General features: G+C 37.6%; 2 protein-coding genes across 2 annotated transcripts in view; both read left to right on the forward strand.

The window, feature by feature from the left end:
- nphp4 (nephronophthisis 4) overlaps positions 1–26,054 on the forward strand; it is a 735,573-nt gene that overhangs the window by 659,420 nt on the left and 50,099 nt on the right. The window contains exons 18-20 of the mRNA XM_051931213.1: positions 11,397–11,531; positions 17,274–17,482; positions 17,736–17,962. Of these exons, the coding sequence (XP_051787173.1) occupies positions 11,397–11,531; positions 17,274–17,482; positions 17,736–17,962 (571 nt within the window). The remainder of the gene's footprint in view (positions 1–11,396; positions 11,532–17,273; positions 17,483–17,735; positions 17,963–26,054) is intronic.
- LOC114655977 (peptidyl-prolyl cis-trans isomerase-like) lies at positions 20,628–21,148 on the forward strand. Its single transcript, XM_028807326.2, has one exon. The coding sequence runs from the start codon at positions 20,633–20,635 to the stop codon at positions 21,029–21,031; it is 399 nt and encodes a 132-aa protein (XP_028663159.1). The 5' UTR covers positions 20,628–20,632; the 3' UTR covers positions 21,032–21,148.

Below are 26,054 nucleotides of genomic sequence, written 5' to 3' on the forward strand. Positions count from 1 at the left end.
ATGCGATCCCACACCGAGATGAACCTTTCAAGATGTGTGTGTGAGAAATGTTCAACACTGTCTCTATGTGACTACTTGGACCACTAACTGTTCAATCAGTCTGCCCCCAATGCAGTCGGAAATCACCCAATACAAGAAGCAATTCTTAACTAAAATGTGTGGAGTTTTGAAATTAGGGTCCCCTTGCTCCTACTAGTAACAATCATCTTTGACATGTGCTTGTTCAAATTCAAAATCTAAGCTGCAGTTGGCTCGTTGCAAGTGTGCAAACTCCATCTGTGTGTAAGCCCCTGTGACCCCCAAGCCCGAAGCAGTAGCCCCATCTGAGGAGGCTGAAGGTGCAAGCAGCTATTGCAAAGAGCCCTCCAACTGTCCCAGAACACTGGCCAAATCAGGTTCAGTCTACAAGGTAGCTTCCTGGCCGACCTTGTCAACTGTGAGCCCCTCTGTTTCTACTAAAGAAAGAGGTGCTTTACAGGTGCCTAAGACCTGTGGGAATAGGCCATTTCTCCTCTCAACTAAGAAAGGCCAGGGTCAAGAGTCCGATACAGCAGTCGAAACTTTAGAGTTCCTTACCTTATATTTCAGTGGGAGTAGTACAGGCTCATACTCCTTCATATATCCCCGTGAACACAGCAAATGTTTACACACTCTGTTCTTGCACAAGGTATCTGCCACAGCAAGTCACATTGAGCGATGCAGAGATCACTACCAGAGTCCAACAGGACTGGGACCTCACATCCAGCTAAGCCAACTGAGAGTTTAAAATGATCCTTTTCCAAGAACTTGGTCTGAGATCAACAGAACTTTGCCAAGTCGATCTCCAGGGACTGAGCAGGTGGGAGGCTGCACTTTCTAGCCAGATGTCCAGACTGGTCACAGCAAAAGCACCTGCAGTCGGTCCCAGCTGCAGAATTTCTCCAACAGTGACAATGGCGTTGTTCTGCATTTGCTCCCTTCTCAGATCTAAAGAACAGATAGCCTTCCAGCACAAGAGAGGTGATAGAAAGTGAGCACATGGCCAGGTTGATTTTAAGTGTTCCCTGCATCAAACAATGGGCGATACACATGTTACGCAGTGAGCCTGTGACCTTGTAGTTGAACCAGCAGCAGACAACCGATTCCTGCCTGCTTCAGCACAGTTGGGTGTTTGCCGAGTGCAACACAATTTTGTGCTGAGGTCTCAAAAATCTCATTATACAGTATGCGTGTGTGTGTATATACTGTACACTGTTCAAAAAATTAAAGGAACACTTTGAAAACACATCAGATCTCAATGGGAAAAAAATCCTGCTGGATATGTATACTGATATGGACTGGGTAATGCGTTAGAAATGAAAGGATGCCACATCGTTTGATGGAAATGAAAATTACCAACATACAGAGGGCTGAATTCAAAGACACCCCGAAAATCAAAGTGAAAAAATGATGCGGCAGGCTAGTCCATTTTGCCGAAATTTCATTGCAGCAACTCCAAATCATACACAGTAGTTTGTATGGCCCTCACGTGCTTGTAGGCATGCCTGACAACATTGGGGCATGCTCCTAATGAGACGACGGATGGTGTCCTGGGGGACCTCCTCCCAGATCTGGACCATGGAATCACTGAGCTCCTGGACACTCTGAGGTGCAACCTGGTAGCGTCAGATGGACCGAAACATAATGTCTAGTGTTCTATTGGATTTAGTTCAGGCAAGCGTGGAGGCCAGTCAATGGTGTCAATTCCTTCATCCTCCAGGAACTGCCTGTATACTCTCGCCATATGAGGCCGGGCATTGTCGTGCACCAGGAGGAACCTAGGACCCACTGCACCTAATGGCAGTCAAGGTGCCGTTGTCTAGCCTGTAGAGGTTTGTGCATCCCTCCATGGGTATGTCTCCCCAGACCATCACTGACCCACCACCAAAACCGGTCATGCTGAACGATGTTACAGGCAGCATAACATTCTCCACAGCTTCTCCAGACCCTTTCACGTCTGTCACATGTGCTCAGGGTGAACCTGCTCTCATCTGTGAAAGCACAAGGCGCCAGTGGTGGACTTGCCAATTCTGGCATTCTATGGTAAATGCCAATCAAACTCCATGGTGCCGGGCAGTGAGCACAGGGCCCACTAGAGGATGTCAGGCCCTCAGGCCACCCTCATGAAGTTTGTTTCTGATTGTTTGGTCAGAGACATTCACACCAGTGGCCTACTTGAGGTCATTTTGTACGGCTCTGGCAGTGCTCATCCTGTTCCTCCTTCCCCAACGGAGCAGATACCGATCCTGCTGATGGGGTAAAGACCTTCTACGGGCCTGTCCAGCTCTCCTAGAGTAACTGCCTGTCTCCTGGAATCACCTCCATGCCCTTTAGACTGTGCTGAGAGACAAAGCAAACCTTCTGGCAATGGCACGTATTGATGTGCCATCCTGGAGAAGTTGGACTACCTGTGCAACCTCTGTAGGGTCCAGGTATCGCCTCATGCTACCAGTAGTGACACTGACCGTAGCCAAATGCAAAACCAGTGAAAAAACAGTCAGAAAAGATGAGGAGTGAAAAATGTCAGTGGCCTCCACCTGTTAAACCATTCCTGTTTTGGGGGTTGTCTCATTGCTGCCCCTCTAGTGCATCTGTTGTTAATTTCATTAACACCAAAGCAGCTGAAACTGATTAACAACCCCCTCTGGTACTTAACTGACGAGATCAATAGCCCAGAAGTTTCACTGACTTGATGCTGTACTCTGATTAAAAAGTGTTCCTTTAATTTTTTGAGCAGTGTATAAATATATATATAGTGTGTGTGTGTACACATATGTATGTATGTTTTATAAATGTATATGCACATTATTTCTCATGCACATTATATATATATATATATATATATATATATATATATCATAATTTTGTTTAGTATTTAGTAAAGCTGTTTTACTGGATTTAATTTAATCAGCTTAATTGGTAAATGCACAGCCTGTTCTGGAGAATCAGATCACAGAAGAGTGAGTGTAAGTGTGCAAACCTTCCTGTTCCTATATATATATATATATATATATATATATATATATATATATATATATATATATATAAAATGCAGACACTTTTTTTATTACCCTCTGATTACACCGCTTAAGTAAAAAATGGAGGCAATATTGCTTTTGATTGCAGTGTGCCGCTTCAATACAGATATTATTTTTAAGTGCCGAGAAGCTCATTCCGTTAATGTCTTTTTTCAGAGGTGTAAATTGCAGAACACTATAAAACCATTTGAAATCATCTTGAAATTTAATCTGCTTAATATCTGCTGAGGGTTCTGTGCAGTGGAAGATGTTCATGTTTACTGCCAGAAGCACACACAAAATGAAATGTTAGACAGATGCATCGTTATACTCCAGAATTTGTTGTCTATGAATTATAATACTAAGCTACTGCCTTTAAGGGCCTCATGGGTCGAATCTTCAGCCCTGTATAACAGCCAGGTTTTCAATCATCTAAGGTATTAAATTCAACTCCTCAGTGGCTTGAGAGTCGATAGCTCTGCTCCTCTGTTGCTTGAGGGTCTTAAAATGCCAGCCTGTGGGCAATATAATTTTATTTATGAAGAATCCAAAAAAAGCCTGAGTTAGGTGTCTTTACTGTCCCTGTTGCAAAATGGTTCATTCAATGGCAACAAAGGGAGAGGGAAAACATTTGTGGGATGTACTGTACAGTACCCTATTCTGGTCCTTTAAATTGTTTAAAAGCAAAATTTTTATGACCCCTGGAACTAATTATCTTGCCAACTCAATAATTCACTTGTTTGAGTTATGTTATTGAAATGTTTGGGAGCTTATACCCGGTAATTAAACAGTTCAGTAGCATTCCTAATTCAGCTCTTTAATTGTGCACAAGAAACAACAGGTACTGTTAGATATAATGTTTTCAGAAGTGGAAGAGTTATACAAATTTAAAGGAGAAAATATATATCTGCTGAGCAATGCATGTCAGTTGTAGTGCTTTCAAAACATCATAGTAAACTTCCTGATTATTCTTTATAGGCGGTAATGAGTTTGTGCTTAAAGCAGCAGTACCCTTCAGCAGCACATATGAGCAGTGCAGGTGTAGTGCCCTGGTGATGCCTCTGAAGGGTGCAAGTCAATGTCATATTAAGTGTAAGGTCATTTGTATATATCAAAAAATTACTCTAGGCCACAGTTTAGTTTTTGAGCTTGGAGATTTTAATTCCACAGTTAATAAGTTGTCTAAGCTAACCATGGGATATCAGAGCGGCATAGTGATTTGTTTCTCACATTTTCATAGATCTGGGTTTGAATGCCAGCATGGTTATTATATATGTCCAGTTTATACTCCGTGTACTCTGGTTTTCCTCCCATGCCCCAAAGACATGAATGCTGGAGATTCTAAACTGGCTCCATTTAAGTGAGTCTAGCTCTGTATATAACTGTGCTGGCATCTTGTCCAGATCTGATTTCTGGCCTTGTGCCCAGCACTTTTAGGATTGGTTTTGGCACGTACACCCCTGAACTGGATTTTGAGAGTTTGATAATGGATAGATGGATGAATGGATAGATTTTAATGCAACAAAATATGAAAGAAATGCTTTTTACATCTGTTTGAGCAAATTATTTTGCCATATAGCTGTGAAGAACAATGGCACTGTAATTCTGATCTTAGCAATGGGCAGTGCTGTCCACACTATGTTTTAATCAGATTCCTTTCAAAACAGGTACTAACTCCAGTTTGTGTCTAGTTTTATTTTTGTAAACTTATCGACAAAAGCTCACTACTTGCAACCAAAGAGGGGCGTGAACTGAAAAACATGTTTAACATCTCAACAGATATTTTATTTCAAAACATGGGACAACACATTTTGTTTCCTGACACATCACATTTGGGAGTATCTTATCGACCTGACCAGCTGATCAAAAAAATCACCTTTAAATTTTCCTATAATGTACCATTTTATTGCAATTACCTGTTTTTGTGATTTCCTCTCATGTTATAAGTATACATATGAAGTACTACAACTAGAACATCTGTGGTGATCTAAATGTACATGTGCTGTTATTTGGAATGCAGCTGAGATCCTCTAATGCTGTTGTTTCATTTGTGAATGGAGCAACCATGCTAAAGAGTCTTATTATATTGACAAGAACTGTCTTCTCCATATGCATTTGTCTCTTGATAGGGCCAACAAAGGTAATTTTTGCCTCCTCATCATATAAAACTTGAAATGATGAAAAATCATATTAACACTAGAGTCTCTTCAGTACACATGTACTACAGGGGAAGCTCTGCAGTTTACTTGTGACTTTACACTGTAGGAAGATAAGTAAATAAATACAGGTAAATAACATTCGATTTGGCTTTTATATAAGTAACATATACATGGTTTTCATCACTAAACATAATCACAGACAGGACTTTACACGATACCTTGGCAAGCTCTGTAAGCCATGCTGTTTCGTTGAAGGACAGGTGTGGGGCAGACTGACTGGCAGGAAGACGCTTGACCTGTTCCTGCATCCAAACGAAGCTATCTTTCGCCTTTACTCCTGGTGCAGCTTCGTTGTTCTTATACAGTATGTAAGTGGACATTTCTTGCGGGGAGGGCTTGTGTTCTCTTTCTCCGATGTAGAACCCTTGTCCTCATCTGAGTTGACCCCTGTTATAGCATGTCTTTATTTGAAAACAACAGTGTCAGATTGGGGCGAGCGTGAATGCGACTGAGAGAATAAAACTGAATTTAAAAAAAAAAAAAAAAACGCTAACCTTATCAAGTACCATAAATTTACTCTGGCTGTTACAGACTCAAATCAAATGTCTGCTTTTATTCTATAATAGTAACAATAAGAGCAGTTCACTTCTCAAAACGGAGGCATCCAGGGTCAAACCAGCGACCTTTTGATTACCAGTCTGCATTTCTTACTGCTGCACCACCAAAGCAGTCATATTAGGGGTGTGTCAATGTTGCACCCTAACACAACTTCTTTTTCTGCAGTTATATTCTTGAATAAAAGAGTACCTGTTATGTTATACTTGTACCATTTGTGAAAGTGTTTACTTGATATTTGGACTACAGGTGTTACACATTATACATTTCACGTATACAATTGTTTGTCAGGTATTACTAAAGTATGAAAAAATGTTTCTGTTTTAACAATGTGTTTACATAGATTGTAATAGACACAGAACACACATGAAATGCATGTATTCTAAATAATGATATATTATTTACCCTATACAACTCCCAGCAACTTGCAGGTAAACAGACTTGAGCTCTGAGAGAACTTTCTGCCCTTTCTGCTTTGTTGTGGGGATGGGAGAGCAGGCTGCTTGCTGCTTGTGTTGATTGACACATTTACAACACAAAAGACCCAGGTGGGCTGGGATTGCGAGTTTTTTTGTAGGCTTTGGTAATTCTAGTGTTAAAGCAATGAACAAGAAGGTGAAAGGTTTGGATATTTGAGGTAGTTGTTTACATGAATAACTGCTGCCAAGGCTAAGGAAGGCATTTTTGTTGGTCAGAAGGAAATCTCATGGAAGGCATTCAAGAATGTTGAGAATTTTCTTGGCAACTACAGAGCATCAAGCTACATCCAGCTGGTTAACAATGTGCTTTAAGCATACAAAACCATGAAGTGCAGCTTGACGCTACAGATTCGTTTTCTGCACCCACGCTTGGAGTTCTTCCCTGCTAATCTTGGTGCAGTCAGTCACAAACGTGGGAAAGCGATATCAGGATATCAAGCATCTATCAATGCTGACCAGCTACTTTTGTGTACTAAAACAAGAAGCATTAGATGCTGAGTATAAACAAAAGTCAGCAGCAAACTATTTTTAGCTTATTTCAAGTAATACAGTTTGACAGCATCATAAGCAATTAAACATATGAAATTTATGTTTCTCCAGTTTCCTATGTGATGCAGTCAGTCTGAAATTATATTTGCGTTCAGCCTAAAGCTGTCTATCATAATCACCAGGAAGAAAAAAAGTTTGAAAAAGTTTATGAAATTAACACAAATAATGGTATAGGTTTTTGTGTTGTAATTTCTAGTTTTATTGATAGTAAACAGTGCCACACAATAATCTATGAGTAAAGACTGGCAATTAAAAATTTGCATTGTACAACTTTGAACACTGCAGTGGTGCTTCTCGCATCAGTAATGTGAATTAAACCCCAGTATAAAGGGACTTTGATTCAGCTCTGCCTAATGCACCACACTGGAACAGTGTGTGTTTTTTATGGTGGCTGGAGTGCCAAATCCTGTCACCAACTCCCACTAAAAGTGCCTGGAAGTCAAAGAACAAAGATAGTGAACAATTTTCTTCCGCTGATTTATTCATTAGATATAATGGATTTTCTCATTTTTATATATAAGGGATATAATGAATCACATATCTTAAAATAGTTTTTTAGTCCTAAGCTTTTGACAACCTACCAGGGCTCCTCATCAGAGGAAAATGATTAGACATACAAGAATCAAAGGCAATATATAGCAAATGATTGGTGGGGGAGTGTTGGTCATAAACTCTCTTTTCATTACTTACATGTTCTTCTTTTTAAGCCTGCATATGCTGGGTTCATGTCCAATGTCTGTTAATTGTGTTTTCATTTCATTTCATGAGATTCAGTCAGCTCTCTAGCACTTTCAGTATAAGCCCTGAATTTTACTTGCACAGTGTCCCAGTTAAACATGTGTCCATTGAACTTGTTAAGTGCATATATCAGAGATCCTTGGTCCTTCCTTCTGACAATATTGCGATGTTCTTATATGTGTGTTGCAAGTATTTTAGACTTTGTCACACGTATTCAGCTGGGCATACACTACATGATATACTGTACACTGCGTTCCATGTCGCTGATGCAGATTTCTTACTTTTGGCATTATAAACAACTGCCAGCAGAGTGTTTGCAGGTTTATGTGCTATTTTGGTGTTTCGCCCCACCTTATTGATCCACCCCCAACCACTCATTTTCTATATATTGCCTTTGATTCTTGTATGTTAGAAAAACAACCAACAGACATTGTAAAGGTTTGGGGAAGCCACCCATATAATATGCCCTGGCTGCAAAAGGTTGAAGTTTAACAGAGTTGTTCACAATACTGAGTCCAAAACAGAACTCAGTATGTGAAGGTAAGATGGAGGCTTTAAAGGCCGGTGGAGGAAGTGACACCATTGATGCCAGAACCGGAAGTGACATCATCAAAGCCACCTGGCCCGGAAGTGACATCACCACAGACACCAAAACCAGAAAGTGGCGTCATCAGAGGCACCAGGACTGGAAAGTGGCATCATCAGCAGTGCCGGAAATGGAACTGACGTAATCAGAGGTGCTGGGACCCGGCGGGATTTCCCAAGAATGGTCTGCAAGGAATCGAGAGAGACAGCGCACTCTGCCACCCCCTGGTCTGGTGTAGAATTACAATTACTCAAGCCCTTTAGCTGCCTCCTGCTCGCACGTGTGTGACAATGTCCAATTATTTTCCTGTGAAGATAACACCTGATAGATTTTCAAAAGCTTAGGAATCAAAAACTATTTTAAGTTACATGAATCAATTTCACCCCTATGTATAAAATTGATACAAACCAAAGTCTGGTAGAAGAATTGCCATAAATGCATTTCTTATTAGTCAACCTTTTAATATCAACAAACATAAACGAGAAAGCACATATTAGTGACAATTTGTACAGCCTGGACAGCTTCACTGTTGTGGAAAATAAAAACGACACCATATTAGAGATTTAATTTTCAAACAATTCTTTCCTGTGTATCACATCTCTAATTGTATTCACTCCATGCAGCATTGTAAAATGTTTTGTAGGATTTTTTGTTGCAGTCTCACACCCAGGAGGAAATTTAAATCCCAATCTTTATTTTATTATATAAAGCAATTTCCCACCCTTGATTTAGGCAGAGCTCTTGATTCTAACTTCTGTTCCGTTCTTTTTACAACCAGCACTGCTTACTAATCAGTGCATCCTGTTGTTTGTTAGGAAAGATGAATGATTTTCATTTCTTTCTCTTTCACATTGTTCTGATTGCTTTGTGCCTTTAGGGGTTGTTAGAACTGCCAGTCTGCAATAACATTGAACTTTCTGCAGGTCAAGTACATTGTCTCACTGTGCTTGACTAGAATGATACCAGAAAATTCTGCTTTAATTGGAAGAAAGTTGAAAGGAGTTGGTTATTATTTTGCACAGTTATACAGAGAAGTGTTGAATTCAGTGATTAATTAATTTCTCAGTGTGTCAACAGTGGACTTCTCAGCTCCTCATCAATATCCTAGCTTAGTTAAGAAGCATCAGACATCCAGCATGAAAAGCGCCATATATGACAAAGTTCATCATCAGTATAACACTACAGGTATTCATCACCTCTAATACTTTGAGTTTCATTGAGGTTGCTAAACTTGGGCAAAGCCTATAAATGTACGTACTTTATAAACTCATGTTAAGGAGCAGCTGCTGCTTCACCACCTGAGGCCACAGGTCTGCCATGCCCTCAACCCTCTGCAGTTCACATACCAGGAGAAGGTGGGAGCGGAGGATGCCATCATCTATATGCTACACCGATCCCTCTCCCACTTGGACAGAGACAGTGGTGCTGTAAGAATTATGTTTCTGGACTTCTCTAGCACCTTCAACACCATCCAAACTCTGCTCCATAGGGACAAGCTGACAGAGATGGGAGTAGATTCATACCTGGTGGCATGGATCGTGGACTATCTTACAAACAGTCCTCAGTATGTGCGTCTCGGGAACTGCGGGTCTGACATTGTGGTCAGCAACACAGAAGCGCTGCAGGGGACTGTACTTTCTCCGGTCCTGTTCAGCCTATATACATCGGACTTCCAATACAACTCAGAGTCCTGCCACGTGCAAAAGTTCGCTGACGACACTGCTATCGTGGGCTGCATCAGGAATGGGCAGGAGGAGGAGTATAGGAACCTAATCAAGGACTTTGTTAAATGGTGCAACTCAAACCACCTACAACTGAACACCAGCAAAACCAAAGAGCGGTGGTAGATTTTAGGAGGACCAGGCCCCTCATTTACCCCGTGATCATCAGAGGTGACTGCATGCAGAGGGTGCAGACCTATAATACCTGGGATATTGTTTTTTATCAGTATGCTGCTGCTGGAGTATGTGAAGTTGTCCTTGGGATTAATAAAGCTATCTATCTATCTATCTATCTATCTATCTATCTATCTATCTATCTATCTATCTATCTATCTAATCACCCTCTGTATACTTCTTGTTTTCACCTTGGCCATCTTATCTAGAGACACATCTCTGTTTTGATTTATTACATGGAATGAATTTAATAATGTTAGAAGTGGCCAGTTTATAAGTATTTAAAAATAGTATGTCTTTATATGTAAAGGAGCAGTTTATTTTAAAGTAGTGTCGTGATCCCACAGTCATAGAGTGAATATTGAATTAAAGTTCAAACTGCATAATGGCAAAATAAACAGGTTTTCAGGGAAAATCATAAAAAATAGAGCAGTAAAATTAATTAAATCTACTCAAAGAATATAAATAGATCTATATGTAATCAAAAATGTACTTTTTTGGTAAAGAATGTTTGCTTGATTCTAAAGTGTTTGAAATTCTGTTACTATACTTGATCATAAAACAGTTATATTTTAGAACAGATTTTATTCACATGCAAAAGTTTATCTGTGATCTTTTCATACCAAGTACTACATGTTTCAGGAGGTTCATGCATTGAATTGTTAAATAAATCAAACACAAAGCACACTTTTCATCCACTTTTATAAACAAAAGTGTTCTTCTTTTTAATGTGTTTTTAATGTACATACTCTGTTATCATAGTTTAACACTTCTGAGTAACACTAACATGCAAAAGTTTGCTGGTGTATCATTACCATTTCTTGCCATCCAGCATACATGCTGCCTTACTGACAGAGCATTTGTGAAACCAGATTGACGACTTAGGAAAACTATAAAGGCTTATTGCTGCAGTCTGTCTCTTTCTACCATCACAGCTATAAAGTCAGAAGGTACACAGCCTGATGTTTTCTAATGCTGCTTTGGCAGTTCACAAAATTCATGCATATATCAGTTTTCTGAGCCTTTCTTTCCATGTTGGGTGATTAAGTTAGAATTGGCCCTGTATAGGTTGCCAAAAAATTGAAAAAGCTACAGAAATAATTTGTGATTCCCCCCAAACCCCCCAGCATCTATACAAATAAGCACAGTAACTGTTTCCTGGCTCTAGTTTATCATTAGAACACTAACCACCAAACCCAAAAGCACTGTTGGAGTAGGAAATTCATTTTTACATTTGTAAAGTTATTACCAGCAACTCAAAATGGGTATTACTATGTTTAACATTGTTTCCTGGTTAAATATATCACTTATGTGATTTTTTGTTTTTAATTCTTTTGCAGGACATCTTGCTGATCACCAGGGAAGTCGTAGTGATACCCTTCCGCCATCCACCTCAAGGGTCATCTCTGCTTATGATAGGACCATCAGCTTTCCAGGGGGAAGTCTGTCATCTCTTGGGCTCAGTCACTTAAACGGTTAGAATTTTTCTTGCTCTAAATCCTGTGCCTCATACTAGTCAAACCACATACATTTCTATGGTTGTTTTAATTGGCATTGTGTGAAGTCCAGTGTTTCCTGGTCTGTTGAAATATTTTAAGCTAGAATGTTAGTAAATGTATGTTCTGTTTTTTTTCTCACGGTACACTTGTTTGTTTCATAACAGCAGTGCGTTCTCCAAAGTATGGGCATTAGTTAGTTTTGTTAGGTTAAAGAAACTACAATCATTTATCAGAAGGGAGATTTGACTATTGGGTCTGAACTTAACTGGAACCCAAGAGCTATCTGGTCACATTTTTTCATTCTAACCACAATTCTTGTTTCACAATTTTAAGTTAGTCAAATGGTAGAAATTAAACAATTTACAAGTCTAGCATTATAGTACTCCAAAAGTCAAATCTGCATGATGCAAGGGAATAAGCTAGTTTTTTGGAGTTTTTTTGTTGTTGTTTTTTTTTTATAATGTTACTAACCAACCTTTATATTGTCTATTTATAGCATTCAACTGAGAAAACATATTTCAGAGGTGATGACTAAGGTTAAAAAAGTGCCAAAGATAGTACCTGAATTCTGAGTCAATTTAGATAAACAAAAGTTTGCATTGCTTTTGTTTTTTTTTTGTAGATTTGGCATGTTACTTTCATGTTTGTGTTGGTTTACTATGGAGATAACTGTTTGAAGTCGAAAAAGAGAAGGCATTGCATGCTGCCATTTATGCTCATGTCTCCAACCCCCCACATACACCCACCATGTTATGAAATTGAAACCACCAAAAAAAAAAAAAACCACAGGCCAATTATGTAGGTTATGTCAAAAGTACAGAAAATAATTAGATTAATATAAAACACACACTTGTATGTTTTTTTTTTTTTCCAAATGAAAGTTTCAGGCATTTTTGTGTGCTTTTGTTTCATTGTGGATAGTCATCATTTGCTGACTAGAGCTGTCTGTGCCACTACAGGAGACAGTACACTCACTCCGTGCATTTGGCTGGTAGACAGGCTGTGTACATTCAGTGATCCACATATTCTAAAATCCCAGATTACTGTTATGAGCTACTAGCTCCTTTGTCTAGCACTCCAAACTATCACCCAAACGTAGTGTTGTCTCTGTTGTGACTTTCATAATTTTCCAAGTCCATACTATACCACTAATGCATAGAGGGAGTAGTAAGGGATCTCTGTTGATTGAGGAAATACTGTAGCTTGCACAGTTTCTTACATCTTCTTTTTCACCCATGCAAGAGTTTACAGTATTCTGTTACATACATACCAAAAAGTTCTATAGAGAGGAAAATCAACCCCCCCAATATGTTAAACTGGCCAAGCTGAACTCCTCAGTTGTGTTGTTTAAAAGTTGATGTTTTATGTATTGTCCACGCATTTGACACACAAAGGAAAAATGGAACTGCTAATCTTAAAACTGAAAGCACTTGGTGTACCATTTGGTGATCGAAAGTAAAGGGATGATATAAGAAGTGACTGAATATTTAAATCAAAATTTTAGAAATATTAATATAGTTCTCCTGACCATTTCTGGCCACTTCAAATGCTGCTTAAACTGCAGTTTCCACTTCTTTGTTTAGAAAACTTGGTATTTACAAGTGTCATTTGTGCATTTTTAAGCAACGGTAATGGAAGAACAAGACAAGATCATGTTAAAAAATAGGCTTTCATTTCCTTTATTTGAATTCATATCAGATTTACTAAATCTTGTAGACACTGGGCCTCTGCATCTCTTGTAGGGTACAGGCAGATGACCGTGATTGCACTTATACTCTTTCCAGTGAGTTTTGCAACGTCTTAACGTTTTAGTGATTGGAATTCTACAGTACATCTATTCAGCCTCTTGTGAGTTCAATGGTAGTTAATGTTTAGTGTGATGAAAGTTGATAAACTTGTCAGTAATTTCTGCTTTTTACCTATGCTTTCTAACTTTTCTTACAGCTTGTGCACCATACGTGTACAATTAGTTAAGAAACACTGCAATTTAGAATAATTTAATATGAACACTGGTTTTAATGTGTTTTCCATCTGAAAAAATATGTATGAAGTACAATCGTCCCTTTGGCTTTCTAAATTTGTTAGGTTTATAGAGGGGGAAACATGAAAAAACTAGATGGCTCTAGCAGCAAACATGGGATGTTGAAGAGCATCAAATCTATACAATAAGCAGGATCACCTAAAAATGTCCTTGTTTTCTTAGTTCAGGCATATTAAAAGCTAAATTAATAAATGTCTGTGTGTGTCCTACCCCAGTCAACTAATTTATTGATGTTTTCCAAAATGTTTCATTACATATTTTTACCTTTCTTTCAAATGTTGTATTATCTCTTTAATATCTAAATTAAGTCAACCCCTTGTTCCAACAGCAGTCGTGGACAGTTTGTCTCCTAAAGCTTTAAAAGGAATTCCAAAATAACAGCAAAGAAAAATTGAATTTTTTGCAAAGTATTATCTATCTATCAATAGCCCTATTCTGGAAAACGTTAACCATCATAGTGTGGCTTGCCTTTTGCACTGTAGTCTGCTGAATACACTTAAATATCTTTTTAATTGTATTAGTTTTCAGTTGTTTAACAGTAGTAATTTTTAAAATAAAATAAAAAAATACACTCAATTTATATACCCAGTATTTGGACAGCAGTTTTCATTCTGTTCACCACTTCCCACTACTGATATACTGTACATAAGTGTGTGTCTGTCAGAAATATATAAATACATAATTAAGAAATTGAAGCAATGATATATTGTTGTAGTAATGTGTACTATAAATCATGAATATTATAAAGAAGTCATAAAATAGACGTGCAGCATTAGGATGATAAATTGGATACAAATCATAACAGATAAAACACAAAAAGCAAGAGCTGCCAAATAACACGAAAATTCCTTGCCATTTGATTGATTCATATCCTATAATGTCAGTCAAAGTTATGAAAGTGTTAATTGTACTTTCAAAAGCACAGGGATTATTACAGGGAGAATTCAAAACTACTAAAAGACGATAGGAAAATTAAAATTATAAGTCCTGGTTTCCCTCTACACAGGTCTAAGCAGGTCAGTTATTTAAGGTGAGATAACTTGAACATGTTCACAATTCACAAATAATTTAACTCTCTTTCTCTCACTCTTGCTCTCATCCCTTTCTTGTTAAGATGTTGGCACACCTCCACTTACCAGTGAGCTTTTATCTAATTCATTCCTTGACTGCAAGTTCAGTAGATTGCTTGCAAAGAACTAATAAGCCACATCTCAGGTTATCTCAGGTGCAAGCTCTGGAATCATTTTTGGAGTCCACAGTGCTCTGCAGAACGTCACTGGTTGCTCATAGTGGCATGTGATGTCCCATGGAGTATACAGAAACCTGAATCTTAAGTGACTTTGGCATAGACCAAGTATGCAGGACAGTTTAGTCTTTGCTGCAAACTAAAGGAGTGCCAGAGAGCTAAAATGTTATTTATAAGCACCTGCAGCAGCATTCAGCCCTGTGGTGAGCTTCATCTCACTTATTTATATGTGCATCACCTATGCAATGGTCCTACTAAGTATAAAGAAGTAATGCCAACTGAGGGTATTTCCTATTTATTATAGTTTTCTGACATTTTACAGTTAATTTTATTTCTACATCTGTCAGTATCTCATTTACTTTCAAAATACTTTATGCAATCTCATTTTTAATATTTTAATATACTGGAAACAGTTTAGTATTTCATTTTCTTTGTGCTCCCATATAAGATATTTGGTGTTGCATTTCTGCAATTCAGTAACTCATTTGCATGGCTTGCATCTTGTGTCAATGATAAAGAATCACATTTCTGAGTTTCAGAATCTCATTTAAATGGTTTATCTTTTGTGAGTATAATTTACTGTCTCAGCCCCAAGATGCATCTCATGGGAATGATGTGGCATCTCATTTATTTGATTTATAGTATGTGGTAATGATTTAGTGTCCCATTTTAGTTTATATCCCATAAAAAGAAGTTTCTCAAGTATCTGTTTTTATCAATTTGGTATCTCAATTTTTTTTTTCATCTCTAAATGTTATTAGCATTATTTAGTATCCTCATCCAGTAATTTATTATCAGCTTGATTTTTGCTGTTTCCCAGTGAAATTGTATTTTATTCCCATTATTTTATTATTTTATTCTAGTTAAAAACATTTTAGTACCTTGTTAGATGGGATTATATTGTGTGTTGTTATTTTGTCCCTTGACTTATGGTTACGTTTATTGGTAAGATTTGTTACGCCTTAAGCTAACTTCAGGAAATTCAGTCAAGGTTCAAACATATAAATCTACAAAAAGTGAATCACTTCATGCAGTTTTGAGTCAACATTTTTAAATTTAACCATTGAAAATGTTTTATTTGCTTTTCCTTCCTTTTAAATTATCTACCTTTGTAAAGTGTTAATGTGAAAAATCAGGCATGACATTTTGAATTGAAATCAAGCAGTTCAATGGTCTTTCCATTTTCTAATCCTCTTACTCCAGCATAGCCTCAAATTTAGAGAAATGGGTCAACATGGTGGACGAGGATTTTGGTATTTCAAGAGGAAAGTGACAAATTCTCTAAGAATATGCAAACACCATACAAAAGGCAATACAACTTCCATAGTCTTGGGACTGTGTGCTGTTAGGTGAAACTACTTCAAGTTTTTTGTTTATTTTTGTCCTTCTAGACATTCTTACTATTATTATTATTCTAGACTATCTTACAAACAGACCTCAGAATGTGCGTCTCGGGAACTGCAGGTCTGACATTGTGGTCAGCCTCACAGGAGCGCTGCAGGGGACTGTACTTTCTCCAGTCCTGTTCAGCCTATATACATCGGACTTCCAACACAACTCGGAGTCCTGCCACGTGCAAAAGTTCGCTGATGACACTGCTATCGTGGGCTGCATCAGGAATGGGCAGGAGGAGGAGTATAGGAACCTAATCAAGGACTTTGTTAAATGGTGCAACTCAAACCACCTACAACTGAACACCAGCAAAACCAAAGAGCTGGTGGTGGATTTTAGGAGGCCCAGGCCCCTCCTGGACCCTGTGATCATCAGAGGTGACTGTGTGCAGAGGGTACAGACCTATAAATACCTGAGAGTGCAGCTGGATGATAAATTGGACTGGACTGCCAATACTGATTCTCTGTGCAAGAGAGGACAGAGCCGGCTATACTTCTTTAGAAGACTGGCGTCCTTCGACATCTGCAATAAGATGCTGCAGATGTTCTATCAGACGGTTGTGGCAAGTGCCCTCTTCTACGCAGTGGTGTGCTGGGGAGGCAGCATAAAGAAGAAGGACGCCTCATGCCTGGACAAACTGGTGAGGAAGGCAGGCTTTATTGTAGGCATGGAGCTGGACAGTTTGACATCCGTGGCAGAGTGACAGGCGCTCAGCAGGCTCCTATCAATTATGGAGAATCCACTGCATCCACTAAACAGTGTCATCTCCAGACAGAGGAGCAGCATCAGCAACAGACTGCTGTCACTGTCCTGCTCCACTGACAGACTGAGGAGATCGTTCACCCAGGGGGGTAAACGTTAACATTATTCAAAGTTATTGTCTGTTTTTACCTGCATTTTTATTACTCTTTAATTTAAGATTTTTTTTTTGTATCAGTATGCTGCTGGAGTTTGTGAATTTCCCCTTGGGATTAATAAAGTATCTATCTATCTATCTATCTACTCACATGCTTCTTTTATTTTGAATCCCTAAATTCAGCAAAGAACACCTGTCGAGCACGGCGGCTTGCTGACACTGATGCAGAACTAGCATCCATGCTCTCCAGTCGGATGAAAGAGGCAAATATCGCTCTTCAGCACATAAGCCAAGAATCAGACAAGATCCATCAGAGAAAACTAGAACGGATGGTGGCTGTGCGGCAGTTAGAGTCAGATAAAAACCAAAGTGAAGTGAAATCATTCATCATGGCAAGTTGTACTGTAATTTTATAAATCATCCATTAACTTTTCATTATGTTATATGTAAATAAGTGGTAAAATATAATTGAAGTTGCTATGTAAAACATTAAAAAAAGATCAAGCTCTGACCTCATTAATCAGCACTATTCTTTCTAAAAGCAGATGTTTTTGATTATTTTGTCAAGAGTTGGAAGTAAAGAATCCTTAATGCTAATTTTATTTGATTGCTTTGATATATCCTTCTTCTTTTTATGCTCTTCAGACACGCCGAGAAGAACGCATTCAGCACTTGAAGGACTTGCAGCTAATTGAAGCCTATAGAGAACGTAGCAAGACAGAAAATATAACCAGCATGCTGAGTCATGCCATTACTACACAGCATACCATCTATGCCTCACTGGGCAATGCACAGTTTTTTGAGTTTGCCCTGAAAAACCCTTTTAACGTTCAACATACTATAACAATCACCTGCAAAGACCCAGAGCTAAGGTACAGATGAATATCCTTTTTTTCTGTCTTGTGATTGCAGTACACATCATTCTCAGCCTCTTTCATTTAAAAAGTTGTCAGTAATTGTCACTAAAAAGTTGATCAAATGATCTGTCATTTTCATTGAACTGCTTGCAACAACCTGCTTTTACTGCAGCAAAGCCTTTCATGGATGACATTGCACAAGGCAGTGGATACTGCATCAGATTGGCTGCTACAGTGTTTATGGTCTGAACTGGTTAAGTTAAAATGCTGTAAGATTCTGTTTAGATCCAGCAAACACAGTGCGCCTTTAAACAGAAGGAAAAGGTTTAGATTTAAAAAAGACTACACTCACAACTTGGATGTGTAAAATATTTAATATGGAATTTAGAATTTATTTGGAATTTATTGACGTTTGTTCTATAAACATGCAATGCACTGCATATGTTAATACTGCATTCATAGTCTTTCCAAGCATGTGAAAATATTCCAGCACATTTACTTATCTTAAAAATAGCTGATTCATATATTTAATTCAGTATTATTGTTCCGAACCCTTTTGTGTCACTCTGTTTAAACAGCTGCTTCTCATCTTCTAATTTTCCACATCTTAAGTTCAATGTAATTGTATTTGTAAGAATTACTTAATGTTTTTTTTTTTTTTGGCCTGGTACCTCCTGACTCACTGGTACAAGAAAACCAAGAAAACTCATATATATAATTTGCTGTTCAACTCATCTTAGTGTCTAGTTATGGAAGACATTGAACTTTTTGGGGTTCCCTCCTATTTTTGGCCATCTAAACAAGAGAAAAAAATTAGGCCATTTTTGTACCATATCTTGTACAGGAAATCACAAACTTATGATAAAGAGTAAATCAATAGATGTCAACCCTAATGGAAGAAAGGCATTTGGAGTATTGATAGCGCTTTGAGCACTGAGAAAAGCGCTATGTAAATGTAATGAATTATTATTATTATTATTATTATATACTATTGTAAGGATGTCAATCACAAATTTGATAACATTTTTGATGTTTAATTCTTTACTGGTTGTCCAAATTTCAAACATAAGTATGTGGTATCGTTTTACACTATTTCAAATTCAGTGAAAACAATTAGATGTTATTTTTGATTTTTTGCCCTTTGCTAGGGATCTAGCCCACTATGGAACTCTAGGGTTAAAAATGACAATTGCAATCAAGGATGTTGTGACTTTAAATATTTAATTATAAGCGCACATTTTAATATTTGACACTGTTATTCCTGCATTTTATGTACTTCTACATTATGAAGTAAATCCTTACATTTCTTAATGACAAATCAGGTCAGTTTATGCTAAACTCAAATTCTTTCAGCTTTTTATATTATTATTTGGCTGACATATTTATCCAAGGAAACTCGCAACTTTTTTGCACAGATATAATTTATTTTTATAAAACGCAATTTCTTTTTGTATAGTCCAAAATCACACAAGGAATACAGCAATAGGCTTTGTCAGGCCCTGTCTTTTGAAAGCCCCCCATCCTTAACTCTCCAAGAAGACACCAAAAAACTCCCAAAAGAAAACCTTGTAGGGAAAAAAATGGCAGAAATCTAAGGAAAGGCAATTCGAAGAGAGACCCCTTTCCATGTAGGTTAGGCATGCAGTGGGAGTTAAAAAAAAAAAAAAAAAAAGGGTCAATATAATATACAGAACTGAACACAAGTAATCCTCAATACAATATGATAGTACAATAGTAATATTACAAGTACAGAGCAAAATGCAAGAGTAGATGACATCACATTTCTTCAGAATCCTGGAGACCTTGGCCATCAAGCTGCCTCCCTCTACTGGACATTCCACAGCTGAGTCAGTGGTGGGCCAGCCAATATGATGAAAGGACCTTTCTACCTGATGATTCCAGTGCTCCTCTGTCAGAGATGACTTTACCTTAGGAAGGTAGACACCTTGGCAGGTGGGCAGTGGCACCATGTACCACATTTGAGTACCAAGAAGAGAAACAGAATAGGTGAGGACTAGTAACAAATTATATCTATCATTAGTATGTTTTAGTGCTAATGACTAACAACAGAGATGTAGTATGCACAGTAAACCAGCAACTCTAGTCTGGATATGCTAAATTGAAGTAGTGAGCCTTCAGCCAGCATATGAAAGCTGAAACTGAAGGGGCATCTCTCGTAGTAGTAGGCAGACCATTCCACAGTTTAGGGGCCCTGTAACTAAAAGCTCGACTTCCCACTGTTCCTTTATTAATCTCTATTACTTTATTAATCTTTGGAATCATAAGCAGACCAGCATCTCGAGATCTTGGTGTGTGCTCTGTTTTTTGTTTTTTTTTCTGGAACCAACCACATAGGGGTTTGGAGCAATATTTTTTATGGCTCTAAGCTTTGATTTCTCCCCCCCAATTAGATCCAGGGTCATTCAGGTAGCTTAATCATGGTAAGACCACAAGTTTTTTTTCGATCTAGAAGCAGACGGATAACCATTGGGAAGGGATAGATAGATAGATAGATAGATAGATAGATAGATAGATAGATAGATAGATAGATAGATAGATAGATAGATAGATAGATAGATAGATAGATAGATAGATAGATAGATAGATAGATAGATAGATAGATAGATACCTTATTAATCCCAAGGGGAAATTTACATTATTATAAATTATGACATTATTGTTATCATGGAGCACCGAGCTGATGTTGTTCCAAAGACTGCAGAGAACTTCCAAGCTTTGTACACTGGTGAAAAAGGCTTTGGGTACAAAGGTTCCACATTCCACAGGGTCTTTCCAAATTTCATGTTCCAGTGTGGTGACTTCACAAACCACAATGGAAATGGGGGAAAGTCTCTTTATGGCAACAAGTTTGCTGCTGAGAACTTCACCCTAAAGCACACAAGACCTGGTATATTATCAATGGCTAATGCAGGGCCTAACACCAATGGTTCCCAGTTTTTCATCTGCACTGCTAAGACTGAGTGGTTGGATACAAAGTATGTTGTATTTGGTTCTGTGGTGGAGGGAATGGAAGTCATTACCAAGGTAGAATCATTTGGCCCCCAAAAGTGGCAAACCCCATAAGTTAGTAAAAATCAAGGACTGTGGACAGCTCTGAGTTAACCAATCAAGCTTCCTGATGTGATGATTTTTTTCCCAGTACCCTCACCTACCCCAGATCCATCACATTGATACCATTGTCCCAAATATTAGCTGCGTTTTGTGACAGTTGAATTTGTTTTTCAGTCTGTGTTGACTTCAGGATATGTGAAGTAACATGGTCATGGTCACATGGTGTCAGTAGTGGGATTTGAAACTGCAAAGTCAGGGTTTGAAGTCCAAAAAATTAATATGTTTTGACCTTGAAAATTTACTGAATTTTTACTGTTATTGTCAAGTTGGTATATTATCTCTACCAGAAAAAACTGTGTTATTTCCAACCAGTAAAACATTTTGCTCCTGTGATACAGCACTTTCTATCACGTATTACATGTATAATTTGTATTCTAGTGTAATGATTTGCATTTTGTATGTTTTAGCCCAGGCAGACTGGAGTTCACACCCCATTTGCTCCCTGTGCGGATTTTGCATGTTTCTCTAGGTGCTTCAGTTTCCTCCCAAAGACATGCAGACTAGGTGAATTGACATTGCTAGATTGGCCCTGTGTGTTTTCCTTGTGATGCACTGGTGGCCAGTCCAGTGATTGTGGGAACAGGCTCCAACTGCCCCGTGACCCTGCCCTGGATAAGAGCAGTAATTTTTTTTTTTGGTATATGATACACTGTATTAGCATAATTGATGGATTTTTCTAAGCTGTTTTAATTTAATTTTAACAAAATTGCAGCAAATTTTATTAATTTAGTTTCCAGTGATGGTGTCATTCTCTAAGGACATACAACAAATGTAATATTAGAAACATTAAACAATGTACATATGTACATATTACAGAATAATAATAATAATACATTTTATTTATATAGCACCTTTCCCATGCTCAATAAAGTATGAATAAAGTATGTTACACTATTGTTATCATTATTATTTAGAGAGTGTTAATTTTTCTGTTTGTGATCACACCATATGTTTTGTAGCATACAATTAAAACAATTACAGAAACTTAATCTACCAGTAATTATATGATTTTTGAATTGCCACATACCAGGGTATTAATTCAGTTTGGAATATTAAGAGTTGTAGCTATAAAAAAAATACATAACAAACGCAAATTGCATTTAGTTTGTCTGGGAAACAATACCTTGCTGTTGATTATTCACTCTTTTAAAATGTTGTCAAATACTTGTATGTCTGTGAAAAAATAAATAAAATGTAAAAAAAATTAAACATTTTAAACATGATGCCCAGCTAAATTCATAAATGCTTGTTTAAGTATTCTTAGCCAAATTCCAGAGAAAAAATAATGGTTTAGATGTCATAGGTAATTGTGTGTGGGCTGATAGTTTTACTTTTTACTAATTAGTAGTGTTGATTGGCAGAACATGTCAAAGCATTTTTCACAGTGAATATGCTACATTTGCCAGCGACCTTGTTTGCCTAAAAATTTACAGAAAATGCTCCATGCAACCAGCTTAGGTGAACTTTATTTTCTGAGTGCCCTGTGATGCTTTGTGAGGCAAGCATGACATCACAGATCTGTAGCAGCTCTTTTCACTGGGTTCACTACTTGATTATGTATGCTTAGAACTTTCATGGATGCATATTGTAAGTGTACTTCACCTCACGCTACATTGGTGATCAATCAGCTTCATGGATGAATGCATGAATAATTTACGGCGGACCTCTAGACTGATTTGCAACCTGCATGAATTTTAAGAAAGGGAAAAAAACTCAGTATTTTAATTTGAGGGATACGTTGGCTGACCATAATGTGAATACTATGAAAATACTTTGCTGCTCTGCATAGATTCATTGTACATTGCGCCTTAATAATGGATGTACGTGTTATGCTCCTTGGTATGCAGCACAGATTGGGCGGTGAAAGCTGCTGTGTGCCACAAAGGTATATACTCAGCATTATATTTTCAACTACACTGCGTACATTTACTGCCAATACTTTGAAGCTCAAACACAGAAGTGCTGGTACTGAGCACTAGTGCAAATCAAGCACTGCAGCCAAGTATATAATGGTGATCTCTGTGTGCTCACTCACTCACCACCATGCTGAATGCAGGCACAAGTTGCCACATGGTGCTGGTGGCTAGTTAAAACACCCCCCATTCTAGAGTCACAAGTCATTTGAAATCTTATGAAATAATAACAGTAATAAAAGCTGTATTAATATTTACAAGGTGTTTCTTCCTTCTTGATGGAAGAAAAAAGTACAAAGCATCTGCAGAGAGAGATGGAAAACAAAAAGAGGTGCCAACTGTCTGGAGCAGCAACTTCAGAAAATGGAACAAGCCAGGCCCATACAATTGATGTGTGGCATTGGCCTATCATTACCAAGAAGAATGGAATTAAATTTTTAATTATTACTTATTGCTAGTTTATGGGCATTTGTTGTATTTTGTTTGTGGTTATCATTCTATCTATGTCTTTTGTTGTTTAAGGCATGGTGGCAAAGTGGTTAGCATTACTTCCTTAAAGCCCAGGTTACATTGTTGGCTAAAATTGTCCATCCGTCTGTAGCCTTTAGAGACACTTAAAAGACCATTGCTCTATAACTTCTTTTAAAACGTACATATTTTATTTTATATGGCTTGTCTATTTTTAACTTGTAATTTTTTTAAATTATTTTTTTAGCTTTATTAGATCTAGGCTGAGTGACTTGTTTTTCTCGTCATACACATTTCATTGTATGTTGACCCTGTGTTAACCATTGCACCATCATAATCCACTCTAAGCTAGTTCAGTTCCTCCTTTTTTATTGACTTCAATGCATTTCACCAAATTCAGTAAAGTTCACAGACACTCCAAGGAGTTCATGCCTTTCTACTCCTTAAAAAAATTTTATTAAATGGATTAAAACAGTGTAGGCTAGTGACTAATTCATTCAGTTGCAAAGAATAAAGTTGCTGGTGCAGCTCTAGCTATAGTTTCCCTTTGTGTTGATGATGTGATACTTCAACTACCACTGATCTATTTGGAAAAAAAAAACATAACAGTTGCACTGGCAGTAAGTATATACTCTAAGTAATTCAAATAGAAATGATTGTCACTAAAATATGCATATTGATCATAGAAGTCCATTATTTCCTTAAGGCATTAGCATAGGTGTTGAAGCATTTTAACAAATGAGGCGAGGCAGTTCAATGGATTAAGTAGTGATATTCTTTAACAGCTTGTCAATAAAAATTACCAATGACTTCCTTCACATTCATTGATGAATAGATAAATTTAGCCTTGATAGATCTGAAATTCATTAATGGGCAACTAGGTAAAGTTATCCTTTTCTACTTACTCAGGCAGACAGTAAATATTAATGTCTTTTTCCTCCTTCAATATTAAGAATTTGTTTCAGAAACTCCTAATTGAAAACAACAAAAACTAGTGCATAGATGTATATCTGTAGTAAATGTAGTATGGGCTTCTTTTGTGGAATACTGATCTAAAATAAAGTGCACAACTTGAGTTTGCTATAATAAGCTTTAATAATAAATTATTGAGAGACTTGTATTACTTACTGTGCACAGCAGTGTCATGATCTGGTGCCATTACCACCGGATCCAAATGCAGAGATGCCACTGATTATAAGCAGCCTCATTTGGTGTCTATGTGGATCACAGTAAATCCCAGTCAGTGCAGAGGAAGCACTCATTTAACTCTTCATTGTTATCACTACTCCAGTTGTGTGGTTTCATATGGCTGATTTTTCTCTTATTTTTGTTTTGGCCTCTATTTTTGTAATTAATACAGTAAATAATATGATGGTCAGGCACACTTAGAGGTGTTTTGCAATTAGATTCATAAGGATCAGAGATGTTTCTGTAACATCTGTACAATATGTTTCCGCCTCTAGTATTAGTATTACCATATTGTAGTAGTGTGGCAGCACAGATACAAGTTCACATAAATTGAAATTACCCATCAGAAATTTGAACATGCAGATTAACTTTGTTTCACGCTTTTTATTGGCTCCCCACATCTAAGTTGCTGCAGCCATATCTGAACACACTGAAATGTAAGCTTACGAAAAAACTCGTAAATCCGTCCGACCTTAAATCCTCGCACCTCTCCGTCAGTATCTTTTGTCTTGTAAATGTGTCGATAAGCCCAAGCAGCCTGCTATCCCATCTTCCCACCATTTCCAGAAACTGAAAAAAACTTTCCCAGCTCAAGCCTTGTTTATGAGAGAGTTAGGTACTTAGAGCTGTACAGGCTCAAAAATTTATTGTTTTTTGGAACACATGCATTGCATGTGTGTTCCATGTCTACAAAGATCTATGTAAGTGTAGGATGACAGGAAATGCAAGAAATGTTGAACACATACCTAAAAGACAACCTTTTTTCATGTTTTAGTACTAATGAAAAATTTTGACATGAAGTGTATAATGTATGAAGACTGAAGTCCAAATATCAAATAAGCACTTTCAAAAAAGATTCAAATATAACAGAACAAGTGCACTTTTATTCAAGACGATAACCAAAAAAAACAAATCAGGTCAGTGTGGCTTGTTGTCGTGATTTCTTTGGTAGTACAGCGGTAAGAACTGCTGACTCCTGTTCAAAAGGTCACGGGTTCAAGCCTTCCTGCGTCTCAAAATAAACATTTTGAGTAGTGAGCTGCTCTTAATGTTACTATTACACAGTAAAACATACATTTGATTTGAGTCTGTAACAGATGGTGTAAATGTATGGTAATTGTAAAGGTTTTTTTACAAAAAAAAAAACAAAAACACTAACCTTTACAAGTCTTGACATATTACAGTAATCCCTCACCTATCGCGGGGGTTATGTTCCAGAGCCCCCCGCGATAGGTGAAAATCCGCGAAGTAGCAGCCTATATTTATTTTATTATTTATAAATATTTTAAGGCTTTATAAACCCTTCCCACACTCTTATAAACCTTTCTCACTCTCTTGTTAACCTTTCTCACACTCTTATAAACACTTCCTATGCTCTTAAACACTTTCTACATTCTTAAACACTG

Source organism: Erpetoichthys calabaricus, chromosome 8, assembly GCF_900747795.2.
Source record: "Erpetoichthys calabaricus chromosome 8, fErpCal1.3, whole genome shotgun sequence".
Lineage (NCBI taxonomy): Eukaryota > Metazoa > Chordata > Cladistia > Polypteriformes > Polypteridae > Erpetoichthys > Erpetoichthys calabaricus.